We start from the raw sequence: 24,800 nt of genomic DNA, 5'->3' as shown, positions 1-24,800 counted from the left end.
CACTTTCATTTGTGAGAAGGATACTATCCGTCTATAACTATAAACGGATAATGTCCGTTTATACTGAAATTTGTGCATATTCTCTAGGAAACCTAGATAGGGACAAAGTTTGTTTTTTCTTCATTACTTTAAGGTGTCACTAATCATCATCTTTAATCTTTAATCTTTAATCTATTAGTAAGTTATGGTTAGATTCATATGTTGTTAGTTACTAATTATCGTATTGAATCTTTAATCTATTTGGGTAAAATTGGGGGATAGTAATTAGGATTTAGGTGTTATAAGATGATTAATTAGAATAGTAAGTGTGTTAGTGAGGAAAGGAGAGTTGCGATTGCTAACAGGCTGGGGGTTCGGGTGGTGTCAAAACAAGAAAAGTATCTTGGTTTGCCCACTTCGGTAGGGCACTCAAAGAGAAATATTACTAACATAATCCGGGATAAGTTATCAAAGAATAGCTGCAAGGATGGCGAGGACAACTACTCTCGAAAGCGGGGAGGGAGGTGTTGATTAAGGCGGTAGGCCGGTAGCCCAATCTATCCTTACATATGCTATGAGTGTGTTCAAGCTACCTATGAATTTTTGCGATAGCTTAAGGCGCTTATTTCGGGATTTTGGTGGGGATCAAAGGATGGAAAACGAAACATTCCATGGGTTGCGTGGAAAAAGCTATGTGCTCCTAAGTGCTATGGAGGATTGGGCTTTCGGGAACTCCATAAGTTTAACATGGCGCTTCTCGGGAAACAGGCATGGAGATTGCTCACCAATAGGGAGTGCCTTATGGCTCGGGTTTTATTGGGTAAATATTGTGCGGATGGGTCTGTTATAAACGCGGATTTGGGGAGGAATCCAAGTTCTACTTGGAGGGGTATATGGGAAGCTCGGACAGTGTTACTTAAAGGGGTGCGGAGAAGGGTGGGGGATGGTCTTAGTACGAGAGTGTGGAAGGATCCCTGGATTTCGGGAACACAAACGAGGCGTGTCTTATCTCCACGGGGACAAGCTGATGAAGATATGGTTGTTGCGGATCTTATGGATGGTAGCAGTCATGGTTGGAACTGAGCCCGGCTGCGAAATCTGTTTCTCCCTTTCGAGCAGGAGAGAATTATGGCGATTCGGGTTAGTGTCAATAGGCCGGCGGATAATTGGTGTTGGGAACCGGAGAAGGATGGCTGCTACTCCGTTAAATTTGCGTACAAGCTCCTTGCGAGTGAGGAAACAGAGCTACCGTCAGCATCTTCTAGTGACGAGGAGAGACGATTCTGGAATATGATATGGAGCACCCCGGTGTTGCCGCGAATAAAATCCTTTATGTGGCAATTCTGTAACGAATTATTAGCAACCAAAAGCAATATCGCCAGACGCATTTCGAGCTTGGATGATTGATGTCCGATTTGCCTGTGGGAAGTGGAGAGCCATATTCATATGGTAAAGGATTGTGGGGGGGGGGGGGGGGGTTGGGAGGGTTATGGGAACGGTTGGAGATAGGGAGTGTGATGGAAGAGGGGTTTGAGAGGGTGAGGGAGTGGGTGTGGAAGGTTATGCAAGACTTAGATCGCAGGGAGAAAGTCATTTTTATGGTGGGGTGTTGGGCGGTGTGGGAAAGACGTAATAAATGGGTTTTTGAGGAGGAATTTAGGGGCATTGGAGAGGTGGTGAGGAGGGTAGTGGATTTGTGCAAGGAGATGGATGAAGGGGAGAGAGCTGAGGGAGTGGAGCAGGCGGTACAGGGAGGTAAAGCAGGTCGAGGGCAAGGGTGGACGAAACCATCTCATGGTGAAGTCAAGATGAATGTTGATGCCTTTGTCAAGGAGGGGATTGGTGTTGGTTTAGGGGCAGTTTGTAGGGATGCGGAAGGGACGGTGAAGTGGATGGTGGTGGAGCAGCAACGTAGAGGAGTCAGGGAGCCAAGGGAGGAGGAAGCGGAAGCGGTTCTAATGGGCCTGAAAGAAGCTGTTAGGCGAGGCTATAGAGACGTGACGATGGAGAGTGACTGCCAAGTTTTGATCAAGTCCTTGGAGAACCGTGTGGATGGTAGAAGCGACTTTCATCTTATTCTAGAGGATATTTTTTACGCTTGTAATTCTTTTAGAAACGTTACGTGGTCGTTTGTAGGTAGAGAGTCGAATAAGGTGGCCCATGAGCTTGCTCGATTGGCACCTTGGGAGCTTGGTAGACGGGAATAGTCGACTGTTTTCCCGTTGAACATTGTTTCAGCTGCTTCTAATGATTTAATAGTAAGGTCTTAACCTCTGCGGAGGGATTTCAAAAAAAAAAAGAATAGTTAGTAATTGGATATGTAATTATTGATTATAGGTGACAATTTCGTACATGAACGATATTAATTACTCATTTTGCACTCCTACTTCAGGTACGAATGACATCCGTACTAGGGGTATTAATGAGACGAGATAGCTCGCGAGCAACTCGAGATCAGCTCGATCAAAGCTCGGCTCGTGCGAGTTTGGCTCGGGCTCGGCTCGAGAGCTTAACGAGTCAAGCCGAGCAAAGGCTGACTCGACTCGGAAAGCTCGCAAGCAGCTCAAACTTGTGTGATTACATAAGATATTGCTCATATTTTATAAAAATATTTTATCATGATTATATCTTTGTATCACACATATCAAATGTCTCGCTGATTTGCCAAATATTTTTACAAACCTTTGAGCCTTATTATTGAAAATATTGGAAGAAAAAAAATAAACAACTTTATATAGGCTCGAGTTTAGCTCGAGCTCGTGTTAAAAATCGCAAGGTTTATAACGAGCACATTTTTTTCAAGCACGAGCTCGTGTTTTGGTTCTTAAGTACAAGCCGAGCAAGGTCAAGCTCGGGCTCGCTCAACTCATTAACACCCTTACTCCTTACTCATCTCTTTGGTTGTAAGACTAATACAATTAATAACGATGTTTGTAGATGGATTTGAAAAATCAACGGATAATTTAAATCTTTTAAGCTAAAAATTGAGAAAATAAATTAGGTTATACTTGACTTGAAAAGAATCAAGAGAGACGAAGAAAAAGTCAAAAAAAGAGGGAAGGGAAATACGTCAACACGTGATTTTATAAGTAAAGGTGGGACATTACCGTTGTTATATTTTTATGGTCAAAGTTCGGCAAAAATGTGATGTTTTGCAAAATTTTATTTCTAATGGTTGTATTTCACAATTTTTTTTTTTATTAAAGGCGATGTTTTCATAAACCATATAATTTACACTTTTTAGGATTTTAAAATTAGTGGAAATACTTATGAGAGATATATAATTAGTGGAAAATTAATTAATAAAACAAATATATAATTTTTTGAAAAGAAATAAGATAAAATTTTAAATTAGTGGAAATACTTATGAGAGATATACTTTTAATTTTTTAAACCATATAATTTACGCCTTTTAGGATTTTGAACGGTGTTATAAATTCTTTTCAATTTTTTTCCATGTTTTAAAATTATTCTTAAATTAATTTTTCATCACTATTCAAGTTAATGGATTGATTGAATTATCATTTTACGAAATATAAATTAGATGTCGGGACATTTCTGTAACATAAAAGTAAACGTTAGATGATTTTAACTAAGTTAGATGTCGGGACATTTATGTAACATAAAAGTAAACGTTAGATTATTTTTGTTAAAATCAAAAGGTTGGGTTATTTTCGGAATTTAACAAACGTTGAGTTATTTTTGCTAGATTTGCCTTATTATTATTATTCGTTGTGAGGGGGTATATCATAAAAACTTTGGAGAGCTTTTTAAGTTATTGAGAAAATATTTTGTAATACCTATCTGTTTATATTTTCATACCCCTTTTATTAAAGATTGTGGCTCAAAATATGCATATCATTTCATACCTGTTTTCATAAAAATCGTACGAATTTATTTATTATATATTGTAACCATTTTTATTATTACCCCCATTAAACACTAAAACTTGTGAGAGACGGTCTCTCACTAAGTTATTGAGAGACCAATCTTTCGTACCATTTTATTTGTATTTCGTACCCTTTTTATTATTGTTCGTGACATAACAATTTCGTACCTATTTACATAATAAATGTACCCATTTTATCATTAATCATGATTTGTACCTATTTTATTACCTTTAGTACCATTTTTTTCTTAAAATTGTACAATAGTTTCTCAATAAAGCTTATTAAGAGACCGTCTCTCAGGAGACCTACTCCCCATTAAATAGTGTATACGTACATTTTATTTCTTTCTTTTCGTACCATTTTCTATCAATTTGTAATTGGTCTCTCAAGAACTTATTGGAAATATATTTACTATTACGGTTCAATTAAAATACCAGCTAAGTTTGAAACCGCTTTATACGAGTCGGGTCATTTCGGGTTTCTAAAATATTCGGTTAGGTCGGGTCGGGTCATTTCGGGTTTACGAGTCCGTTTCGAGTTTGTTGGCCGGGTTGTTTCGGGTCAAGCGGATCGGGTCACTTCGGGTCGGGTTATTTTCGGGTCAAAATTAAGAAGGAAAAAGACATTTCAAGTCTTTTGAGGCCAATTAAAGTTATGTTTTGTCGGATCATTTTCGGGTTGGGTAGTTTCGGATCGGGTCATTTCGAGTCGGGTTAATACGGGACTATGAAAGCACGGGTTAATTCGGTTCCGGGTGTTATTCGGGTGCGACAGTTCAGATCAATTTTGAATCTCTGATCACCCTTTTCGGATCGTGTCAATCGGGTCGGGTTTTACCCGGTCTACTACGCAAGTAATGAGTCTGTTCTTCGTTCTTTCTCAGTTTCTGTCTCCTGCTTACTCGCTCTACCACATCCATCCACCATTCCAGTATTCCACCCTCCCTCATTCTCCCACCATCACGTTCTCTCTCTAAAAGTAACACTTTCTCTCTCTAAACCTCCTCCATGATCAACCTTCAACCATGGCATCATCATCATCATCGTCATTAACGCGATCTATCAACTCGCGTCGCGCGTCGTCGTTATCGTCTTTCCGGTGTTTTTCTCTTTCCAGGTCACGTTCCTCCTCACGCGCCGCCGTATCCTCCGCCGCAATCTCAGCCGTTGCCGACGTACGCGTCGGCATCGGGCGGTGGTCGGAGCTGTTGCCGGAGATTCTAGAAGATATCATCGGTCGTGTGGAGAAGAGCGAGGAGAGGTGGCCAAGTCGGCGAAACGTCGTCGCTTGTGCTTGCGTCTGTAAACGATGGAGAGATGTTGTTAAACATGTTGTTGATTCTCCGTTTAAATCAGGAATTATTACTTTTCCTTCTTGTCTTAAGCAGGTACTCCATATGATTGTCGATTCGATTGATTGATTGATTTATTAAGTTGATTTTTGTGATAATTATCTTTTGATTTGCTATCGTGTGATGTGTTGAGATGAATTCTGGTGTTTCAAGGTTGATAATTGATAATTCTAGAAACATGCGGTTTTATGTTGATAAATTAGTTGATTTTTGTGATAACTAGGTTTTGTTTTGATTTAGTTTTTGTGTGAAGTATGTTGTGATGAATTCAGGTGTTTCAAGGTTGAAAGTTCGAGAAACTACGACTCTATGTTGATTGATTAGTTATATTTTGTAATAATTAGGCTTTTGTTTTGTTTTGATTTTATTTTATTTTATTTTTTGTGGTGTTTGTTGAGAGTTGAGACGAGGTCTGGTGGTTCAATTTCTCTATGTTGGAGTAGGTAGGAGACTGCTAGTTGCGATCGGAGTTAGGGGATAAAACTTCAATCGAAGTTCTAGGGGAGCATTGGTAATGTTCTCTGTGTTGGACTAGGTTGGACACTACAAGTCACGATTTGATATTAGGGAACTAAAACATTGACTTATATTCGAAGGGAGCATTGGTAGTGTTTTTTTTTTATCTTGGACTAGGTTGGGCACTGCAAATCACGATTCAATATAGGAAACTTAAAACATTGATTGAGACTCTAGGGGATCTGGAAAATAGGAGGCTTGTGATGTGTTTATAAAGGATTACGCCCACTACATAGTAACAACGCCTTGTGCTTTGGGTTTAAGTGAGGACAAATAATGGGCCTAAAGGTGCACATCCCATCTTATTGGGGTTGTGTAACGACGGTGGCGGGTCGGGTTGACGTTGGTAATGTTCTATATTTTGGACTCGGTTCGACAGTGTAAATCACTATTCGAAGTTATGGGGATAAAACATAACTGAAAATCTAGGGACGCGTTGGTTAAGTTCTCTATCTTGTATTTGGTTGGGACGCTGCAATTATGATTTATTGTTTTGATTGATATTAGGGGACTAAAACATAGACTAAAATGCTAGAGGAGCATTGGTAATGTTCTCTTTCTTGGACTAGGTTGGACACCATGAGTCATGGTTCAAACTTAGGATAAATCGTAATTGAAAGTCCCTTCCCCTAAGTCAAAGTGTGTACATCTAGACCTCCATATTGTAAAGCACAAGATTCCTGCTCAAGTGCTCAATACTAGAGCGCCTTGGTAATGGAATAGGCTGAGGGTAACAAAAGTTGGAATTGTTAACTAAAAATGTCATATTTGCCATTGGTGGGAGGAGGATGCCCTTGCTAGCCCCTTTTATTCCGGCACTGTGTTAGGGTAAGATTGTGTACATCTTGACCTCAGCCATGTGTTTACGCTAAGGTGTTTGGTGTTGCTTGAAGTAAGGAGACTTGGGGAAATTGTTTTTTTGTGACTTGGTGTCAGGTTTTAAATCTCGGTATTGGTCGTAGTCGCGGTGTCGGTATAATCGGTCCTTAATCGGTCGTAACGGACGGATCGCAGTGATTCTCGGTGATTTCTCGGGCGATATCTCCTATCGGTAGAGTGAAAATCGGATACAACTCGGCCGATACGATACAACTCGGCTGAGATTTTGAACCTAGTAATGGTGTAGCTCTGTGGGGGATATGTTTGTTTAAACATGTTTCCTGGTTAGTCTGTTTTAAGTTTTTGGGTATCCAATAAATGAACGGAGAGTATTGACCGGATTTTTTTGTGAGATGGCTTTGTAGTAAAACAGTGCTAGAAGTTGTAATGGCTGCTTCTGATACACAGTTGGACAGAATTTGGAAACTGGTTAGGCTAGAGGAGGACAGAATTTAGGAAACGTGCATTTTGGTTGTTCTAGCTGGTGGCGGGTAAGCTGACTATCAAGAGCAAGAGTTACTGTTACGGAGCTTTTGGTGCACTTGGAACCAAATTTCAGCTTTTGAATTTTCCGTCTGCAATTGATAATAAAGGGGTTACTGGAGTTTCGAGATCAATTGAGGTGGTTGTGTTGATGTTTTTTTAAATGTTGTTTGTGATCATCACAGTACTTATCAGAACTTTGTACAGTGGTTTGGGAGCATCTTTCTGCTGTTACTGAGTGTTAATGTTGAATAGATCACTGATATGTCAGGTTGTGTAGCTGTAGATTTTGTCTCTTATGTTGAAGTTTTAGTTGAGTGTCTGGTGCTCATTTGAATTCATATTGGTGGTTTGGTGGCTTGGTGCACATGTTACTGGAGTTCATATTTGTGGTTCTATTTTGAATTTTGGTTTCTCCGGTGCGTATGATTGCAGGAATATTTGTTAGAACTATGTTATAATGGTTTTAGATCACACTTTACCATTGCTGAGGGATGATGTCTCAGGGATTGTCGATTGGTAGAATTGAGGTTGAGAATGTAGCTTTGTCCTTTGGCGCATTACCTCTAGAGATACATGCGATGGTTGTAGGTGCATCGATACTTTATATCAGACTATATCCCTCTGATATTGGTCAATTTTAAAGAAGTTTTGCTGCTACTAGTATATACTGTAGGAAAGCTACTAATGGATGGTAGCTCGAGAAGGATAAATGTCATGCAAGTGAAAAAATTTTATTGACAGATGTACATTTTTTGCCCTAAAATCTCCTTTCGTAGATTACAGTGGAATAAACAAAATGACTGACTAAGCTGCTGCGTTTCTTTCATTTTAAATTAATAGTCCTTCATGTTGTTTTAGTTATGGGTCATGCGGGAACAACCTAAATAGGAGTAAAGAGGCATACATCCAATCCCCCTACCCTGTCATTTGCGGGAGTCTTTGAGGCATCGTGGTACACTGATCTACATGTTTGGTATTTTCCTTCAGTTTTTTCCTTTTTTGTTCTACAATTTGTTATGCTTGCATTATTTTCTACTTCGAGTTTTGGGTTTGGCTTTCCTTATGTGTTGTGCTCTGCATCTGCTATTTTGCTCACGTGTCGAGAAGCTAAACTATTTTTTATACATTTAACTTACTAAGTTGGTGTGCCTCATTTGGTCTTTCTGATGGACACAGCAAGGACCACGTGACAATGCTGTTCAATGTCTAATAAAGCGTGACAAGAACAACTCTACGTTCTATCTCTATCTTTCTGTATCACCATCATGTAAGTAAAAAGAACGCTTGTGTACTCCAATTAGTCATAATTTCTTTTTTGCCTGTAATTCTTTTCTATCTTGGAAGTTTTTTTTTTTTTTTTTTTTTTTTTGCATGTCAAAGCTGCCTTTTGAGAAAAACTGGAACATATGTTGGCTAAATTAACAAAATTGTTTCTAAGGAGGCCCTTTATGTCTCTAAATGATGATGTTTTGAGAAACTTGCGGTCCCCTTCATGTAAAAGTTGTGGTGTGGGAATATATGGTAGCTTGTTAGTATGTGATAGTTCAAATACTTTCATTGTATACGATCGTTCTGATAGTTTCGGATGATATTTCTTCTGCAGCTTTTTCAGAAAAAGGTAAATTTCTTTTAGCTGCGAAGAAAGTTCGGCGTGGTGCCCACACCGAGTATATTATATCACTTGATGCTGATGATTTTTCCCAGGGAAGTCAAGAATATGTTGGGAAGTTAAGGTATGTCTCTTTCTCTTTGTTACATTGTTCCATTTATCAAGTAGATCTGCTATTATAGTCAATTTTGAATTAGATTTTTCGTTAAGGTGACCTGCCAATTGCAACGCAGGAAGTATGGAACACCAATACACCATTGAAAAATAAGTCCTGTTATGTACTTATGTATAGTATACGAGCGAGATACAGCTATCTCATCATTTTCTGGTGATCTCTTTTGGTCATATCACCACTGAATACAATGATCACGTACAAGTTTGGAATCTGACATTTATTAACAATATATCTCCCATATCTTTTCCTCAATCAAGCAAAGTATCTCCCATATCGTCACATAATCTGCAATGTATCTCTTAGCATTATATTTACTCAAATTAACCACACAAATATCTTGTAAATATTAGGTTAACCTTTCTTGCATAAGAGTCCATCTCCTTGTATATATATGATACCATTCTACTGTAATTACATTCATTCAATACACATAACATTTCTCATCTTATATGGTATCGAGAAGCCACAAACGATCCCTAAAAACACCCGCCACCCACCTCTGTCTACGCTCCGCCTCTTTCAAACACACCAAACCCGCCACTGTCAAAACAATTTCACCACCTATCATCATGTCTACCACCGAGAACACAGTCCCAAACCCTCATGATGCCGCCTCTCCTCTCACCTCACTCAATCTAAACCATTGTGTGAAACTCACCTCCACCAACTACACCTCCTGGAGGTTTCAATTGACACACATCCTATTCGGCTTTAGCCTATTAGGATTCATTGACGGCACCAATCCACCACCGTCAAAAACCCTTGTCTCTGATGACAAAACTGACCGTCCAAACCCCGCGTATTTCACGTGGCTCAAGCAAGACGGTCTCATCTTAGGTGCCTTAATGGGTACCTTATCCACCACGATTCAAGCGTTAATCGTCCGCACAACCACCTCGAAAGAGGCGTGGGACATTCTCGCTCAAACATATGCCAACCCATCTCGCATTCACATATTACAACTCAAAGATCGCCGCGATTCGATCATGAAAACCGCTGACCATTAAGGCTAACTGGTCGATACATGCTTTAATAGCATGCATATATTCAGTGATCGATTGGTCAGCGGTTTTCATGATCGAATCGAGGCGATCTTTAAGTTGTAATATGTGAGTGCGAGATGGGTTGGCATATGTTTGAGCGAGAATGTCCCACGCCTCTTTCGAGGTGGTTGCGCGGACGATTAACGCTTGAATCGTGGTGGATATAAGGTACCCATTAAGGCACCTAAGATGAGACCGTCTTGCTTGAGCCACGTGAAATACGCGGGGTTTGGACGGTCAGTTTTGTAATCAGAGACAAGGGTTTTTGACGGTGGTGGATTGGTGCCGTCAATGAATCCTAATAGGCTAAAGCCGAATAGGATGTGTGTCAATTGAAACCTCCAGGAGGTGTAGTTGGTGGAGGTGAGTTTCACACAATGGTTTAGATTGAGTGAGGTGAGAGGAGAGGCGGCATCATGAGGGTTTGGGACTGTGTTCTCGGTGGTAGACATGATGATAGGTGGTGAAATTGTTTTGACAGTGGCGGGTTTGGTGTGTTTGAAAGAGGTGGGTGGCGGGTGTTTTTAGGTTTCATTGTAGCTTGCGTCTTTGTCAGCTGCCAAATGTGTTCAATTTTACTTGTCCTGGCCTTTTCTTGTTCAATACATCACAATTTGGCTAATAGGTTGACTACCACGAGTCCATGAGATGACAGTTCATCTTCCTATCAGCTTGCATTTTCACTCTTTTTATAAAACATAATTTCTCATATGGAGACCCGTCTCATTATAAAATTATCAAGAAAGTGACCCCTATTTCCTTTGAATTCTATTTTTTTTTTATTGTTCTAATGGGTATGTGGGAACTAGGAAGCATTCTGAGTTAAAACATAACTTCTGCTTTGTTGGACAACTGAAACTTATTTGGCACAAACATCTCTAATGGTTTTTTTGACCACCGTGATAAATAAATCTTGTTGGTGTATGTGCGGATGTGCCCTTAAGAAATTGTTTTACAAGTTTCTGCAATTATGATTTGCAGCTCGGACTTTCTCGGCACAAACTTCACAATCTATGACAGCGAGCCACCCTATGAGGGAGCAAAGCCCTCCAGTAGCAGATCCACCCGTCGATTTGCCAACAAACAGATAAGCCCCCAGGTTCCTACCGGAAATTTCGAAGTAGGGAATGTGGCATACAAGTTCAACCTCTTAAAATCAAGAGGTCCGAGAAGAATGAACTGCTCCCTTAAATGTCCGGGCCTAGGTCAAACCACCTCAAACAATACGATGGATCTCAAGTCTAAGTCAACGGATTCTGATATCACTGTCTTAAAGAACAAAGCGCCAAGATGGCATGAACACTTGCAGTGTTGGTGTTTGAATTTTCACGGCCGTGTTACTGTAGCATCTGTGAAGAATTTTCAACTTATGGCTACTCTTGACCAAAGTCAACCTGATGGTAAAGGTGACGAAGAGGTAGTTCTGCTTCAATTTGGCAAAGTTGGGGACGATACTTTCACCATGGATTATCGACAACCACTTTCAGCTTTCCAAGCCTTCGCCATTTGCTTAACAAGCTTCGGAACAAAGCTTGCTTGTGAATGAAGTCTTCTAATTTATACATATATATATATTATGGTTATTGATTAATCATAAGCAAGAGAGGGAAATATGTAAGATTTATTCTTCTAGTACTTCATTCCTTCCTATTTCGAATTATGTATATGCTGCTGTTGTATGTATTATATATAACAGGCAGTCCATATGTATATGCTGCTGTTGTATACGATTTGTATACGAGATGCCTTGTACATTTAATCCTATATTAATTGTGATTCGGTAGCCTTTAGAAGGGCTTTGGATATTACTAGGAACAAAAGAAATGGTGAATTGTTTGTTCAACAGAAACAAATGATATTTACTGTATTTCATTTGAGTTTTAACCCTTTTATATTATGAAAGCTACATTCAATTGAGTTTTTACCAAATCGTACAAAACAGTAAACATTACCACGCCGTGTTTGCTGGCACACCAAGTACAAATTCAGAAGGGAGGTATCTAAATTTCAGACGAATAAAATATGACCATTTTACAATAAAATATGAACATTTCCGGATAGAGAGTTGTTGTCGAGTTCATTGTTAGAATGTGCCAATTTTAATTATATACTTGGAACTTTTTATACTTATAAGACCGTCTCAAATGAGAATTGGTGTTGTCGGTAATAGAATATTCATACAATGAAATGAATGACAATTAAATCCAGCTTTATCACCAAACGGTATCATGGAAAAATTGATAACCAATGATATTTGTGCCGAGACAACAGGACAATTAGACAAACCACTACGATATCACAATTCACAAATAACATAAATGCTCAAGAAACGGTGCATCAGGCCAGATACTGATGGGGTAACCCCAAACATCCTTCCATCAGCAGCATCATATCCATTAACGACTTAACGTGGTCCAAAAGTCCAAACCATACTTCTTTAGATGAAAACCAACAGTCGGAAAACTTATTTACACCAGTTTCAGACTACATGAACGACACTTTAAGCAAACTATCAAAGACCCCGGTTAGTGATGATGAGCCTACTTCTTTCCACGCAGTTTGACCCCAAGAGCACGCTCCAGTTTTCCGATGATTTGTTGATTTGGAATTGCCTTCCCTGATTCATATTCCTGAATGATCTGTGGCTTCTCATTGATTGCCTGCAAAACCAACACAAACATTTACAATTACATTGTGAAATCAATTGACATTCTTTCCCTGCTTGGAATCCTTATATTTGTCACACCCGGTTTCCCAGAAAATCTGGACACTGATTGACTAGCATAGTGATATATGCAATCGAATTTTAAAACCTAGATCCATTCATGCCCTAACACCATCAGCTGTCAACATGACTCAAATGACCTCTACATCCCAACACTCATCGGAGCAATATAAAACTGTCAAACGGGTCATTTTTGGGACACTTTTAACAGGTCATCTTCGGTAGTGTCTGGTTGGGTTCAGGGTTTCAGGTTAATGGTTGTGGCCTTAGGTTTTTGTTTCAAAAAACTGAAGCAAGGCTTGTCAGTTTGTTATAGTCATTTCATGTTAGGTCAGATTTGGGTCGGTCACGTTTGGTAGGCCTACACACAAGCACAGATAGCCATGTTAGTAGATAACAAACCTGTGCAAGTTGAGATTGTGTGAGCTTCTTGTCCATTCGAGCTTGCATAATGGCCTTTTTCAGTTCAGTTGGAACACGATCATCTGTTTCAAGTTCAATTAACTAAAATGAGCCACCAGGTTATCAATTATGCCATCATTTGATTAATTGTAAAGCCCTCTGATATTCAACTGTACAAGAGCATGAAAGGCCTTATCCTAGTATGAATATCAGAGATTAGGTCAGCCACTGTAGCCGCACCCAAATGATGAGGCTAGTGTGGCTAATGTCTCTCTGTGAAGTGTGAATGTAGGAAGAAATAAAAAATCATGTTTCTTTAGCAAGTCTTGACCAAAAGTATACGAGTATTCATCAAACTCAGTTACAAGTATAACTTGTAAAATACGGAATTACCCAAACTTAGTCATAGCTCAAAAATATGCATCTATTGTTGTTCTGAAAATGATACAATAGATAGCAGTATAGCACTCAACCAAGGAACTCATGAAGCACTGATACGGATACTTACGAGCAAGATTCTCGGTTTCTTCATCCAGCTTACGAGTGTTCAAAGAGGTGCCACTTGAAGCAGCTTTGTTTGTTCCAGCAGCAGCTGTAATAAAACACGGCAACAGTTAGAACAGGAACAGGCACACAGATCATTTGCTGTATTCCGTGACCCATTTGAGTGTAACGCTCGAATCATAACCTAATAGATAATAACCTAATAGAACATCGAAATCAGATCCTTCACTCTGTTAACAGAAGCGCCAAAAAGGAAATAAAAACAAACGAAAATGCAACACAATTACAACTATTGCGTCATTAGATGGTAATACGTCACTGTAAGTGACAACCCTAAAAGGTCCCAACTGAAGAGAAGCCACAGCCTAAAGTAGCCAACAATTTCAGACACTATGTTTCGTTTGAGTTTTGGCTACTTTAGCCAACAATTGTGAATCACAAAAAAAAAAAAAAAAAAAAAAAACGAAAAAGAAGCCGTAAGCACAGATAGAAGTGTACAACTCAATTTCATCCTGCAAATTGAATGTTTATCATTTGTTTGATGACAAACAAGAAGCAAATAGAAAGCATCCCAAAAGTGTCGCATATAAACCCATACATGCAAGAAAGACAACAGATGTACGGCATGTAGTCATGTACCACAGTGCACATAACTTACAAGTATAATATCACAAAACAGGACTTGACCAGCGGCCGAAAGCTCTTGGGTTTTCCATATCTTAATAACCCTATAAGGCTATAATTCTACGAACTATTTGAATTCAAAAGTTAAACAGGATATCAGCCGAACACTCCTTAATTGCTTGAACCTTTTCATCTCAACTTCAATAAATCTTTGCTCGTCAAATTTCGAGGATACTAAGAGTACGAGAATCAATCTTGCATGTCAAACATCATAAGTCATAACATCTAACTTCAAGCTTACGCATTCATCTAAACCCAGCACAAAGAACAATCTCTCCATCTCAAATTCAGCTACAAACTCCTAATTCCTCAATCCAAATCAATCAACAGTACATAAAAGAACAAAAATTACGAAAATAAAAACCCTAGCATCAACCTTGCGGTTCAAGACTTCAAGTAACCCCTAAATCGCATCCAATACGAATCATAATCGTCAATCAATCAATCAAACTCTAGCACATAGACCGGAATCCACGACTCCACAAAAAAACAATCAACTATATGTATTTGAATAAAGAAAACAAGAAACCTTATCACCAACCTTGCGATTCAAGTAAACCCTATAATCTCATCCGAATTAGAACCCGTAATCAATTAATCAATCAATCAATCGAACCTTAGCCCAAAATCGCAATCCATAAATAAAACACAAAAACCCAATCACAGTAGCAAAATTACGAGCACAAAAAACCCTAGCATCAATCTTGCAGTTCAAGTAACCCAAAATCTAGCCCAATCAATCAAACCCTAACACAGAAATCGCAATACACAACAAGAACACAAAACCCCCAAAATCTCATCCAATCAATCAAACCCTAACACAGAAATCGCAATACACAACAAGAACACAAAACCCCCAAAATCTCATCCAATCAATCGAACCCTAACACAAAAAATCGCAATCCACAACTAAAACCTAACATTCCAATCACCAAAACACATCAAAGAAACAAAACAATCGAAAAAACGACGAAACCCTAAAAAAGAAAAAGAAAGGGGAAACCTTTGCGAACGGATTCGATTTCAGCACCGGCACGACGAGCAGCGTTGACGAGTTTCTCGTCTTTCTTGGCGGCGGCGTTAGGCGCCTTCTTGCGCACCACAACTGGCTCCCAATCTTGTGACATTGGTCCAATTCCTGCCATTTTTGACGAAAAAGGGGATTTGTGAATATTGGTTTGATTGAATTGGGGATATTTCTTCTGGAGTTGGTACACAATATGAGCTTTATCCACAAAGTTGTCACCTATATTTATAGCACCAATTATCATTGAAACGGATACTTTTCGTCACAAGCTGAAGACGGGCTAAATGTCGTCATTTTAACGACAAAATATGACCATTTTAATGACAAATTATTATAGCTTAGGAAATTGTTCTGGTAACTTTTTAATTAAAATGGTTACATTTTCTTCTTAAATGGGTCACATTTTACCCCGTCTTCAGCTTGTGACGAAATGTACCCGTCACAAGCAAGACGCTTTGTATATATAGGGGCGGTATAATATCACCTCGAAATTACTAATGCCACCATGTTTGTGAGACGGTGAATAATAAAATACGCAGTAAAAATCTTACACGAGATACCAAACTTTTTGAATCGTAAAATTTTTAGTAGTCATCACTCGTGTTTACGACTTATAAAATGACGAGTATTTCTTTTTTAAATCGATCGTCTTCTAAAACTACGGATTTTAAAAAAAAAAAATAGTCGTATTTGGATCTCTTAGCTATGAGTTTTTGTATGTCAAAAGATTTTTTTGAAAGAACAAATTTTGAGTGACCATATCTCTAGTCACAAGTTTCAAACTTCGACACTCTTTTTTTCAAATTGTTGTTCTCGGAAAGACGATCGATATGAAAAAAATCGTTATTTTCTGAGCTCGTAAACACGCGCTATGACCATTTAATGTTTTTCGGTTAAAAAAAGTGGGTATTTCGTGTAACATGTCAAACCTCAAAGTACTGCGTGAATTTTCCGAAATTTAAACCTAACCGAAAGCGGGTGCTAGCTGAAATATCACTAAAACTTGACAATTGACATAGACGATATCTCACTAAATTATTCCAATTTCACTTTTTTGCACCCCTCTATCTGTTTTTCACGACTTTTTTTATTGTTGATCATATCCTAAAATGACTATTTAATTTCAAACCTATCACCAGTTTACATAATAAATTTAGGGTCCTGATTTTCGCAGTACATATTTTACTCAATTCAGTACAACGTTGACAATTATACCCCTTTCATTTCTCCTTTCATTTCCCCTCTCTAATGTTTTTCTCTCTAATTTCAAACCTCCATCTAATTTCAAACCTTCATTCCTTCCTAATTTTACAAACCCAGTATTCAAATGGTTGTTGTCGACGTTGGGTAAAGGGATTTGCTTACCGACTAGATCGCCGTCGTTACAGCACTGTGTACTACATTACTAATTTACTATATACGAGTAATACGACATACATATGTACTACTTATGCCAAATCGAACGGATTTTTGTAATTTGCTTAATTTAATGATGTATTACGCTGTAGTACTTACATATGCAATAATGCGCTATATGCTTGCGGTCCTGTGTGTACTGCGTTGTTTCTTTACTATTTTGATTTTATTTTTATTTTTAAATGTAGTACGTATGTTTGCCTGTTGAACAAAATCCGGCAACCGCCGGTAGTCTTTATCGCCGTCGACATCCGACTACACCAATATTCCCAGCATTCCACACCAATTAACAATAATTAATTTGAACATAAACCCTAATTAAAAATATTCAAAACTATAACTAAGAGTCAATGTACCAATTTGATTATTAGTAATGGATTAGTGAATAATTTAACGAAGGTTGAGAAAATTCAAGGATGTAACAATAGAGAGAAGGTAGGTTGATATTTTTTAGTCAAGGGTAGAGAAGTGGAAAGTTTGGTGCAAAATGTACTGAGATGAGTAAAATATGTACTGCGAAAATAAACTTCGTAAATTTATTCATTTTAGTTCTATCCGTAATTTGTACTAATAAACAAATATATTCGTTTGATTCTTTCTATATTTAGCCTCTTAATGTGTGCCCTAAAGGCACACGTTAGAAAAACCCATAAACAAATTATCATCCAAATTCCGTATAATCGTAAACTTTTAACTCCAACAACTTACGGAGTATTAAAATTTTGTGTCGGGTTCGTGTCGGTTTTTCAGACAACTTACAATGACCCTCATTGCCATGACTAGTTCCTAGTTGAGGAAGCCCAGAACTCTTTCTTGTCTCCCTAAACTTGTCCATTGATATTCTCCAATTATTACATCAATCACACACTAATCTCCATGTTTATTGCACCACCATTACAATGACAAAAAGAAACAATGCAACAACATCACTAGGGTTCATATCATGTGAAGAACTAAGTGAATTAGGTGCTGGTACAAGAGAATCATGGCTTGTTGACAATCCTTTTCTTTTATCTGCACTTGATACTCATTCTCTTGCTCTTTCTAATAAATCCCTAATTCTTGTTCTTGGTTGGTCTGATAATCATGATTTAATTGGTAATAATTCTAGGGTTAAGATTCATCCTACCCTTTCCCCAATTAATGGTGAATTCATTTCTGCTATTGAATGGCTTGTTTTTGATGATGTTCGTGTTCTTGCTGTTGGTACTTCTTCTGGGTATTTGCTCATTTTTTCTTTGGATGGATCTTTGATTCATAAACAGGTGATTTTTTTTGAGCATTTCATGGTTTTTTTTTTGTGTGTGATTTTTTTTTGTTGATTTGTGAGATTGGCAATCCATAAAGTTTGAATTTATGATTGTTATGATTAATTTCTGTGATTATTATGGTTGTTTTGTTGATTTTTTGTGATTATTATGGATGTTTTGTTGATTTATGAGATGGGTGATCAATAAAGTTTGAATCTTTCTGAGAGTTATGAATTTGATGTGATTGTTATAGTTGTTTTGTTGATTTATGAGATTGCTAATTTATAAAGTTTGAATCTTTCTGATTGTTGATTATATTGGTTTAGCTGCTGATGATTGGCTGATTGAATGATATCAATGATTGCATCAAAATTCAAGCTTTTTTGATTTCTTGTTGTTTTGAGGCAGCTTATATTACTATATTAGTATGTTTATTTATTCGATTATACTCCCTCCGTCATCATTTGTGCACCTTTGATATTCTTGGTGATGGGTATTTCAATTGAAAGTAAACAAATGGTTGAGACATGGGACGGAGGGAGTATTGTACTATTGCAAGTGTGATTTCAGGCATTTTGAGCTTAGGTGGATGTTATTGCTGGCTTTTAGGATTTGAATTTTGATCAGCCTTATGCTCTGTGTAGTTTTGAGGCTAATTTGCTGAAATATTGAATAGCCTATCTATAACTTCTAAACTTTTTGGTGTTTTGGAGGCCGATGCGCCTCATGCTTGCGTGCATGCTTGTATGTTCATTAAGATATCTAGATTTCTGGCATGGGGATATGCCTATGTTCGATATGGTTTTCTAAGTTCTGGCCTTTTGGTGTCATAATCTGTATCCTAATTCTCATCCGGATCCAAATATGAGTATATGAGTAGTAACTGTGATTTAATGCACTCACAAATTATTTAAAGCTTATCATCCTTTTAATTTAGAACTTGAGAAGCAATCATCATCATTAAGTTCATTTCCCTTGGTGCAATTATTGGTGCAAGTCTCCTCATAGATGATCCCCTAATTTGCTGTTTTGTAAGTTGGGTATCCATGAAGTTTGAATCTTTCTGATTGTTATGATTTTTTTGTGATTGTCATGGCTTTATTAATTTATGAGATGGGTAATCTATAAAGTTTGAATCTTCATGATTGTTATGATTGTTTGAGCATCTTATGTTGTTGTTTATGTGTTTGTTATGGTTATTTTGTTTATTTATGAGACGAGAAATCTAAAAAGTTTTAAACTTTCTGATTGTTACTAGTTTTAAGCCCGTGCAACAAAATTGCACGGATATAGTATATTTTTAAAAATAACGTATCATTTATTCTACCATAATAACTATGGAGTACTTTTTATTATAAAGTAAATGCATAAATATTGAAAACTTAACTACGCTCGATAAAATAAAATATTTTTTTTTAAATTAAACTTATAAAAGTACTCGTTTTTAGTAGTATTTAAAGTGTGGGTTGACTGATTGAGCCATGTACTCCATGTCTATGATAAATTTCAACAATATGTCTCTTTTATATCTGTTTTAACATTAAAATAGGTTAATATTATTTTCCATTTGCATATAAGACAAATATATTGCTTATACACATGCATTCTCCTTTTATTTTATTTTAACTACCTGGCTCATTTTAAAATTAAGACGGATATACCCGTTATAAATGAGAATTTGTGAATTTTTATTATAACTTTGTGCATACATTTGCCCACATAAGAAATCAATTAAAATGGAGTTACGTATCCAAGTAAAAAAAAATGATCGACAAATTTGGACCATAAAGAAAGTAAGAAACCCTAACCTAAAACCATAAAAGTAAAACTACCCACTAATAAGTAATAATCCATCACCCCAAATATACTACTCTTAAACGCATCTCACACATCCCTCTCTCGCAATAGATCCTACAACCAACAGACCTGTACCAGGTTGTATGCTCTAGAATCCGAGCTATATAATAAAGTTTTCGAGTTTTGTTTTAAAGAAGTCGAGCTATACTATAAAATTTCTGAATTCACTCACCTAAACATAAAAAAAATTAACTTTAACAAAGCTCAATAAAATTACACATAAGCTCGATAAGATCTAACTTGGTTGTATGATGCTATTGTACCACTTTGGATGTATCTTTATTTGTTTGTGTCCCTCTCTCACTCTATCTCCTTAAATATAAGTGTTATTTTTTTTAGGTGTATAAATATAAAAATGATTATAAATCGAGTGAAGATGATTTCTTTCTTTTTGCATACGGTAATTCAAAAAAAAAAAAAAAATTATTGATATTATTGTACAAAGATATGTTAATTTTCTCATTAACATTTTTATAGTTTTTTTTTTCTATAAAATTAACCTTTTTTTTCTTTTATTCCAAGCAAGTTCTTCATTTTTCTGGTAATTTATTTTGCTATTATAACACGTTCTAAGTAATTATGATTTCATGACATATATAACGATTGAATCTTTTTAAATTTGTTGTTAACGGTCCAATCTTTTAAATATGTTTCTTGTTTTTTAAAGATTCAATTTTCCTAATCTGCCATTAAAGATTCAATTTTTTTAAACTATTATTTTGATAATATCTCATGATTAAATTTAGATCTAGAAATTAGAGAATTTTTAAATTTTAGAAGTATATTTGATTTCGGTTGTTTTTTTCCAATAATTAAAGCATTTTGATTTCATAGTTTTTATGGTAATTTTTTTTATTTTAAATAAATAATGGCTATTTAAATTACCATTTTTTGCCCTAGTATTCAGTAATACGTAATCTCTCAATTTAAAAATAGACATTTGAATAAGATTAATTAAAATTAATTAGAATATGAATTAAATTGAGGAGAGAGGATAATTAATTGACACAAAAAACATGGGGGGACCCACATAAATTATATTCCTAAAATTCATCAACCAATGAGAAGCCAAAGAAAAACTTGGCTTTTATACTATGTAGATGTGGCATATGATTATATTGGTTTTGCTGGTGATGAGTGGCTGATTGAACGATATCAATGATTTATCAAATTTTTTAATTTTTTTGGATTTCTTGTTGTTTTCAGGCAGCTTATGTTAGTGTGTTTATTCAATCATATTTTATGAGTGTGATTTGAGGAATTTTGAGCTTAGGTATATGTTGTTGCTGGCTCTTACGATATGATCATACTGATTTTTTGTGTAATTTTGAGGATAATTTGCTGATCAAATGAATAAATTACCTATTAAACTTTTTGTTGTTTTGGTGCCAATGCAGCTCATGCTTTCCATCCTGGCCTTTTTGAGTTGAAATACGAATACGAGAATATGAATAGTAAAGTAGAGTAACTGTGATTTACTGCACTCGCTAACTTTTAAAACATTTTACGCCTTTAAGTTAAGAGCGTGAGAAGTGTAATAATTAAGTTCGTTTCCTTCAGACGGCTTCAGTGCATTCATTGCCTCAAGTTGCTGAAACTAAGATTTTGTTGGTGTTGTTATGTTTTCATAGATTATATATCCTGCACGGATTCTAAAAATTAGGGTCCGCGGAACTAAGAAAGATATATCGCATGATCTTTCAAATGAGGAGGTTTGCATTGTAATGGATGGAGTGATTGCACGTTTTGATGGAGCTGATTTACAGGTAACTGATCCTACTTTTTTTTTTTTTTAACATTGAACCTTCCCGAGTAATTTGAATCCTATCTTGTAAATATGCTGTAGATCTTTCAAAGCCTTCTTCGACCCTTTTAGCTATTTCACTTGAGGTTACCTTCATCCAAAAAGTGTTTTTTTTTTTCTTTCTGTTTACGTAGATGTAGCTACGGAAAAAATTGGTTTATCTTATTAAGTCCCGAGTCAGAATCTACTGCAATTTAACAATTTTTTGTTTCAAATGATACTGGTTTTGCATCCATCTCTTCTCGTTTTACCAAAATCCTTTTTTTATGCTCTATGCTATGTGCTCAAGTTAGTTCTGTTATGGTAATGGGTGCTAATAACACGCTCGTGATACGAATGCAGAGTATGCTGCAGCAATGGTTCCAAGAAACACAAACCGATTTTTGGGATCAGAAACGGAAAACAAGAGACGATGATGAATTTGATAGTCCGTTTGAAAGAGTGCCCTATCAAGTGTGGAGTGTTAACAAATATGGAGCTTCTGCTGATGCAGCAATCACAGGTGTTATGCCGCCTCCACTGATGGAATTTGAGGTACTTTCGTAAGTCGTTGAACTGCTTGTTCTTTGTTGGCCACACCTTGTTTATAGCATATTCATGAAACTATGGAAGCTATCTGAATTTATATGGTATTTGAATTCAGCTGCTTTTATTGTTGAGCAGTCAAGCCAACACTACTATCGTGCGATCACTATTGGCAATGATGCTGTGATTTCTGCTTACAGGTAACTTTGTAATGTTTTCGGCTAAATTATTTTATTTGGTTGAAAGTCTTCCGGTGCGTGTTACTTGGGTTCATCATTCAAGTACCATTGTCAACTAAGTGTTTTGCCTTGCCGTATGTATTAATGGATTTCTCGATGTTTAACAGGCTTTCAGAAAACAAAAATAGGTCTTTTGTTGGAGCTATACTATCAAAAGTTGTGCCTGCAACATTTTCTACAATTGCGTCATTTTCCAAATTGATTTGGCGAAGTGATAAATCACCGCCTACTAAACCTGAACCTAAGCCTCAACCCTTTGCTCGAGGTAAAACCACTTTACTCTGTACTCTTAGAAGCCTTCAATTGTGTTAAGTAAAGAATTTGTCCACTAAGGTAAATCCTTGAAAAATGCAGTAATTTCTTAACTACTGAAAGCTTATGTTACTCAGACTCGTTTAGAAGTATCCGACACGGGTGCGTGTCCAAGTGTCGGACACGGCTATTTTTTTGAAAATTATGCATTTTTTGGTCTAAAATGAGGTGTCCAAGTTCATACCCATGTCCGAGTGTCGACTGTCGAGTGTCGGACACGGGTACATGAGAAAATTATAAGAGTCGGAGTAACATAGCAGTGAAAGCACGACTGAATTTCTTGTTATACCCCAATTTTCCGTCTAATATTTAACAGACCCTTATATTTCATCCGTGGAGTCAATTTCTTGGAGCAACCAAGTTTCTCTTGTTAATTTAGTTTCCTAATATGTCACAGCCTCTCCTTTGACTTGCTTGAAAGACCCACCAAGAAAAGGAGAAAAGCTCACCTTATCTCCCAGTGGTACATTGGCTGCAATTACGGACTCGCTTGGTCGTATATTGCTATTGGACACTCAAGCGCTTGTGGTGGTGCGATTATGGAAGGTTTGATCCCTCGTTGTAACTTTTCTTTGTAGTTAACACATGGATAAGGTAGCCCTTGATGCACCGCAGTAATGTTGTTGCTGTTTGGAGTTTTAATAATTTACTCTTCATGCTAATCGTGCTTCCACAGGGATATCGTGATGCCAACTGTCTCTTTATGGAAATGCTTGTAAAAAAAGACTCTACATCAACTTCCTATCACGAGCACGAGAAAAGTGATTACTGCTTGTGCCTCGCTATCCACGCTCCTAAGAAAGGAATTATCGAGGTAGCTGTCTCATTTCACATTTTAAATTGCGGCTTTTTCACTTGTACAGAAACCGATTTTATGGTGGTGCTACCATGCCGAGGTTCTGGGAATTGGGTTGGGATTAGAGGCATAATGGGCTTACCCTTGACTTCAGACACGCTGAATTGCTTAATACTCTCTGCAAATAGGAGTTACTTATTAGAAAACTGTTTTTACGGAAGACTCAATTTCACCTCAAGATTCTGTTGACTGTACCGTCTGCACTTGTTACATTTAAACAGTTTACATCTGAATCTCTTACGTCGCCATAGATGCGTTTCTTAAAGCACTGGAGTAACATTGTTGCAAAACGCGTAAGCTGAGTTGGCTTATGAACTACGCTAGATTGTGCTCGAGCCTAGCTTGATTAAGCCTATGTTTTGTATTAATGGTTTCGTTCACTTTTCCTGCTGCACAGATATGGCAGATGAGAACAGGTCCGCGTATAAAAACAATACAATGCGCCAAGGGAAGCAAGATCCTTCAGCCAACTTACCGATTCAGTTCTTCCATGGCGTCATCTTCATCGTACATTCCATTAGAGGTTTTCTTGTTGAATGGAGACTCTGGCCAATTGTCAGTTATAAATAGATCACTTTCTTAATCCTTCAAAAGATTAAGTTTTGTATAAGATCATCTGCATGATAGTATAATTAGAGCACAACATTATTATCTTAAGCTAACCGGATCACTTGTGAAATTGTAAATGTAAAACTAATTGTATTTTTTATTCATTTGTCTGAATTTTCTTCACCGTAGCGAAACTTTTATTTTTTTTGGCGAGGAAAAAAGTTGACTTTTATTCATGATGTCGGAGGAAACAATGAGTAATCAAGAGGATGGATGTGATGTGAGCCATACCGTGGGCTGCTCTATTCGTGTCTTGTCTAACAAACTTGAACTTGATGCTAAAATGACTCGATCAATATTACCAAAATAGTTGGATGGTATTTTCTTCGATGTCAGCAGGTTCACAAGGGCAGAACAATCGGACGCCATTGATATACCAAATTCCACCGCCTTATCCTGCACAATGTCGTGGCTTCACCCTTCCTTCACTTGTTGGCACTCCCGCTGTCTTGACACACCCATTATGTTCCCTAATAACCACCCCGAGGCCACTTCCCATCTCCCCCATTATTTAACCTTCCTGAAGCCGACTTGTGGGCTGTGGCGGTCTTCATCTTCCTTCCCTTTTCCCGTCCCCAAATGTTTTGTGATCGTTTTCTGCTCTTGTGCACTTGTCCAAGCTTTCCAGTAGCTCCAGACATCATCCAGTACACGCTGCAGTT

General features: G+C 37.2%; 5 protein-coding genes across 5 annotated transcripts; 4 read left to right on the top strand and 1 right to left on the bottom strand.

The window, feature by feature from the left end:
* Positions 1 to 50: 50 nt before the first annotated feature.
* On the top strand, positions 51 to 1,062 carry LOC141648604 (putative mitochondrial protein AtMg00310). The gene is made up of 2 exons (XM_074457332.1): positions 51 to 107; positions 592 to 1,062. The coding sequence occupies exons 1-2, from the start codon at positions 51 to 53 to the stop codon at positions 1,060 to 1,062; spliced, it is 528 nt and encodes a 175-aa protein (XP_074313433.1).
* Positions 1,063 to 1,496: 434 nt separating this feature from the next.
* On the top strand, positions 1,497 to 2,186 carry LOC141648603 (uncharacterized). The gene has a single exon (XM_074457331.1). The coding sequence runs from the start codon at positions 1,497 to 1,499 to the stop codon at positions 2,184 to 2,186; it is 690 nt and encodes a 229-aa protein (XP_074313432.1).
* Positions 2,187 to 4,731: 2,545 nt separating this feature from the next.
* Positions 4,732 to 11,781, top strand: LOC141647020 (tubby-like F-box protein 7). The gene is made up of 4 exons (XM_074455052.1): positions 4,732 to 5,256; positions 8,278 to 8,368; positions 8,705 to 8,834; positions 10,910 to 11,781. The coding sequence occupies exons 1-4, from the start codon at positions 4,894 to 4,896 to the stop codon at positions 11,472 to 11,474; spliced, it is 1,149 nt and encodes a 382-aa protein (XP_074311153.1). The 5' UTR covers positions 4,732 to 4,893; the 3' UTR covers positions 11,475 to 11,781.
* Positions 11,782 to 12,120: 339 nt separating this feature from the next.
* Positions 12,121 to 15,484, bottom strand: LOC141647019 (multiprotein-bridging factor 1b-like). Its single transcript, XM_074455051.1, has 4 exons — positions 15,247 to 15,484; positions 13,564 to 13,647; positions 13,056 to 13,138; positions 12,121 to 12,588 (listed from the first exon to the last, which is right to left on the bottom strand). Exons 1-4 carry the CDS (start codon positions 15,386 to 15,388, stop codon positions 12,469 to 12,471), a joined length of 429 nt encoding a protein of 142 aa, XP_074311152.1. The 5' UTR covers positions 15,389 to 15,484; the 3' UTR covers positions 12,121 to 12,468.
* Positions 15,485 to 17,399: 1,915 nt separating this feature from the next.
* LOC141647018 (uncharacterized) lies at positions 17,400 to 24,259 on the top strand. Its single transcript, XM_074455050.1, has 8 exons — positions 17,400 to 17,951; positions 21,425 to 21,559; positions 21,940 to 22,131; positions 22,261 to 22,322; positions 22,469 to 22,626; positions 23,071 to 23,219; positions 23,350 to 23,487; positions 23,927 to 24,259. Exons 1-8 carry the CDS (start codon positions 17,586 to 17,588, stop codon positions 24,110 to 24,112), a joined length of 1,386 nt encoding a protein of 461 aa, XP_074311151.1. The 5' UTR covers positions 17,400 to 17,585; the 3' UTR covers positions 24,113 to 24,259.
* Positions 24,260 to 24,800: the final 541 nt, after the last annotated feature.

Source organism: Silene latifolia, chromosome 3 (genome assembly GCF_048544455.1).
Source record: "Silene latifolia isolate original U9 population chromosome 3, ASM4854445v1, whole genome shotgun sequence".
Classification (NCBI taxonomy): domain Eukaryota; kingdom Viridiplantae; phylum Streptophyta; class Magnoliopsida; order Caryophyllales; family Caryophyllaceae; genus Silene; species Silene latifolia.
Note: the sequence above shows the minus strand (reverse complement) of the source record. Positions and strands in the feature narration are given on the sequence as shown.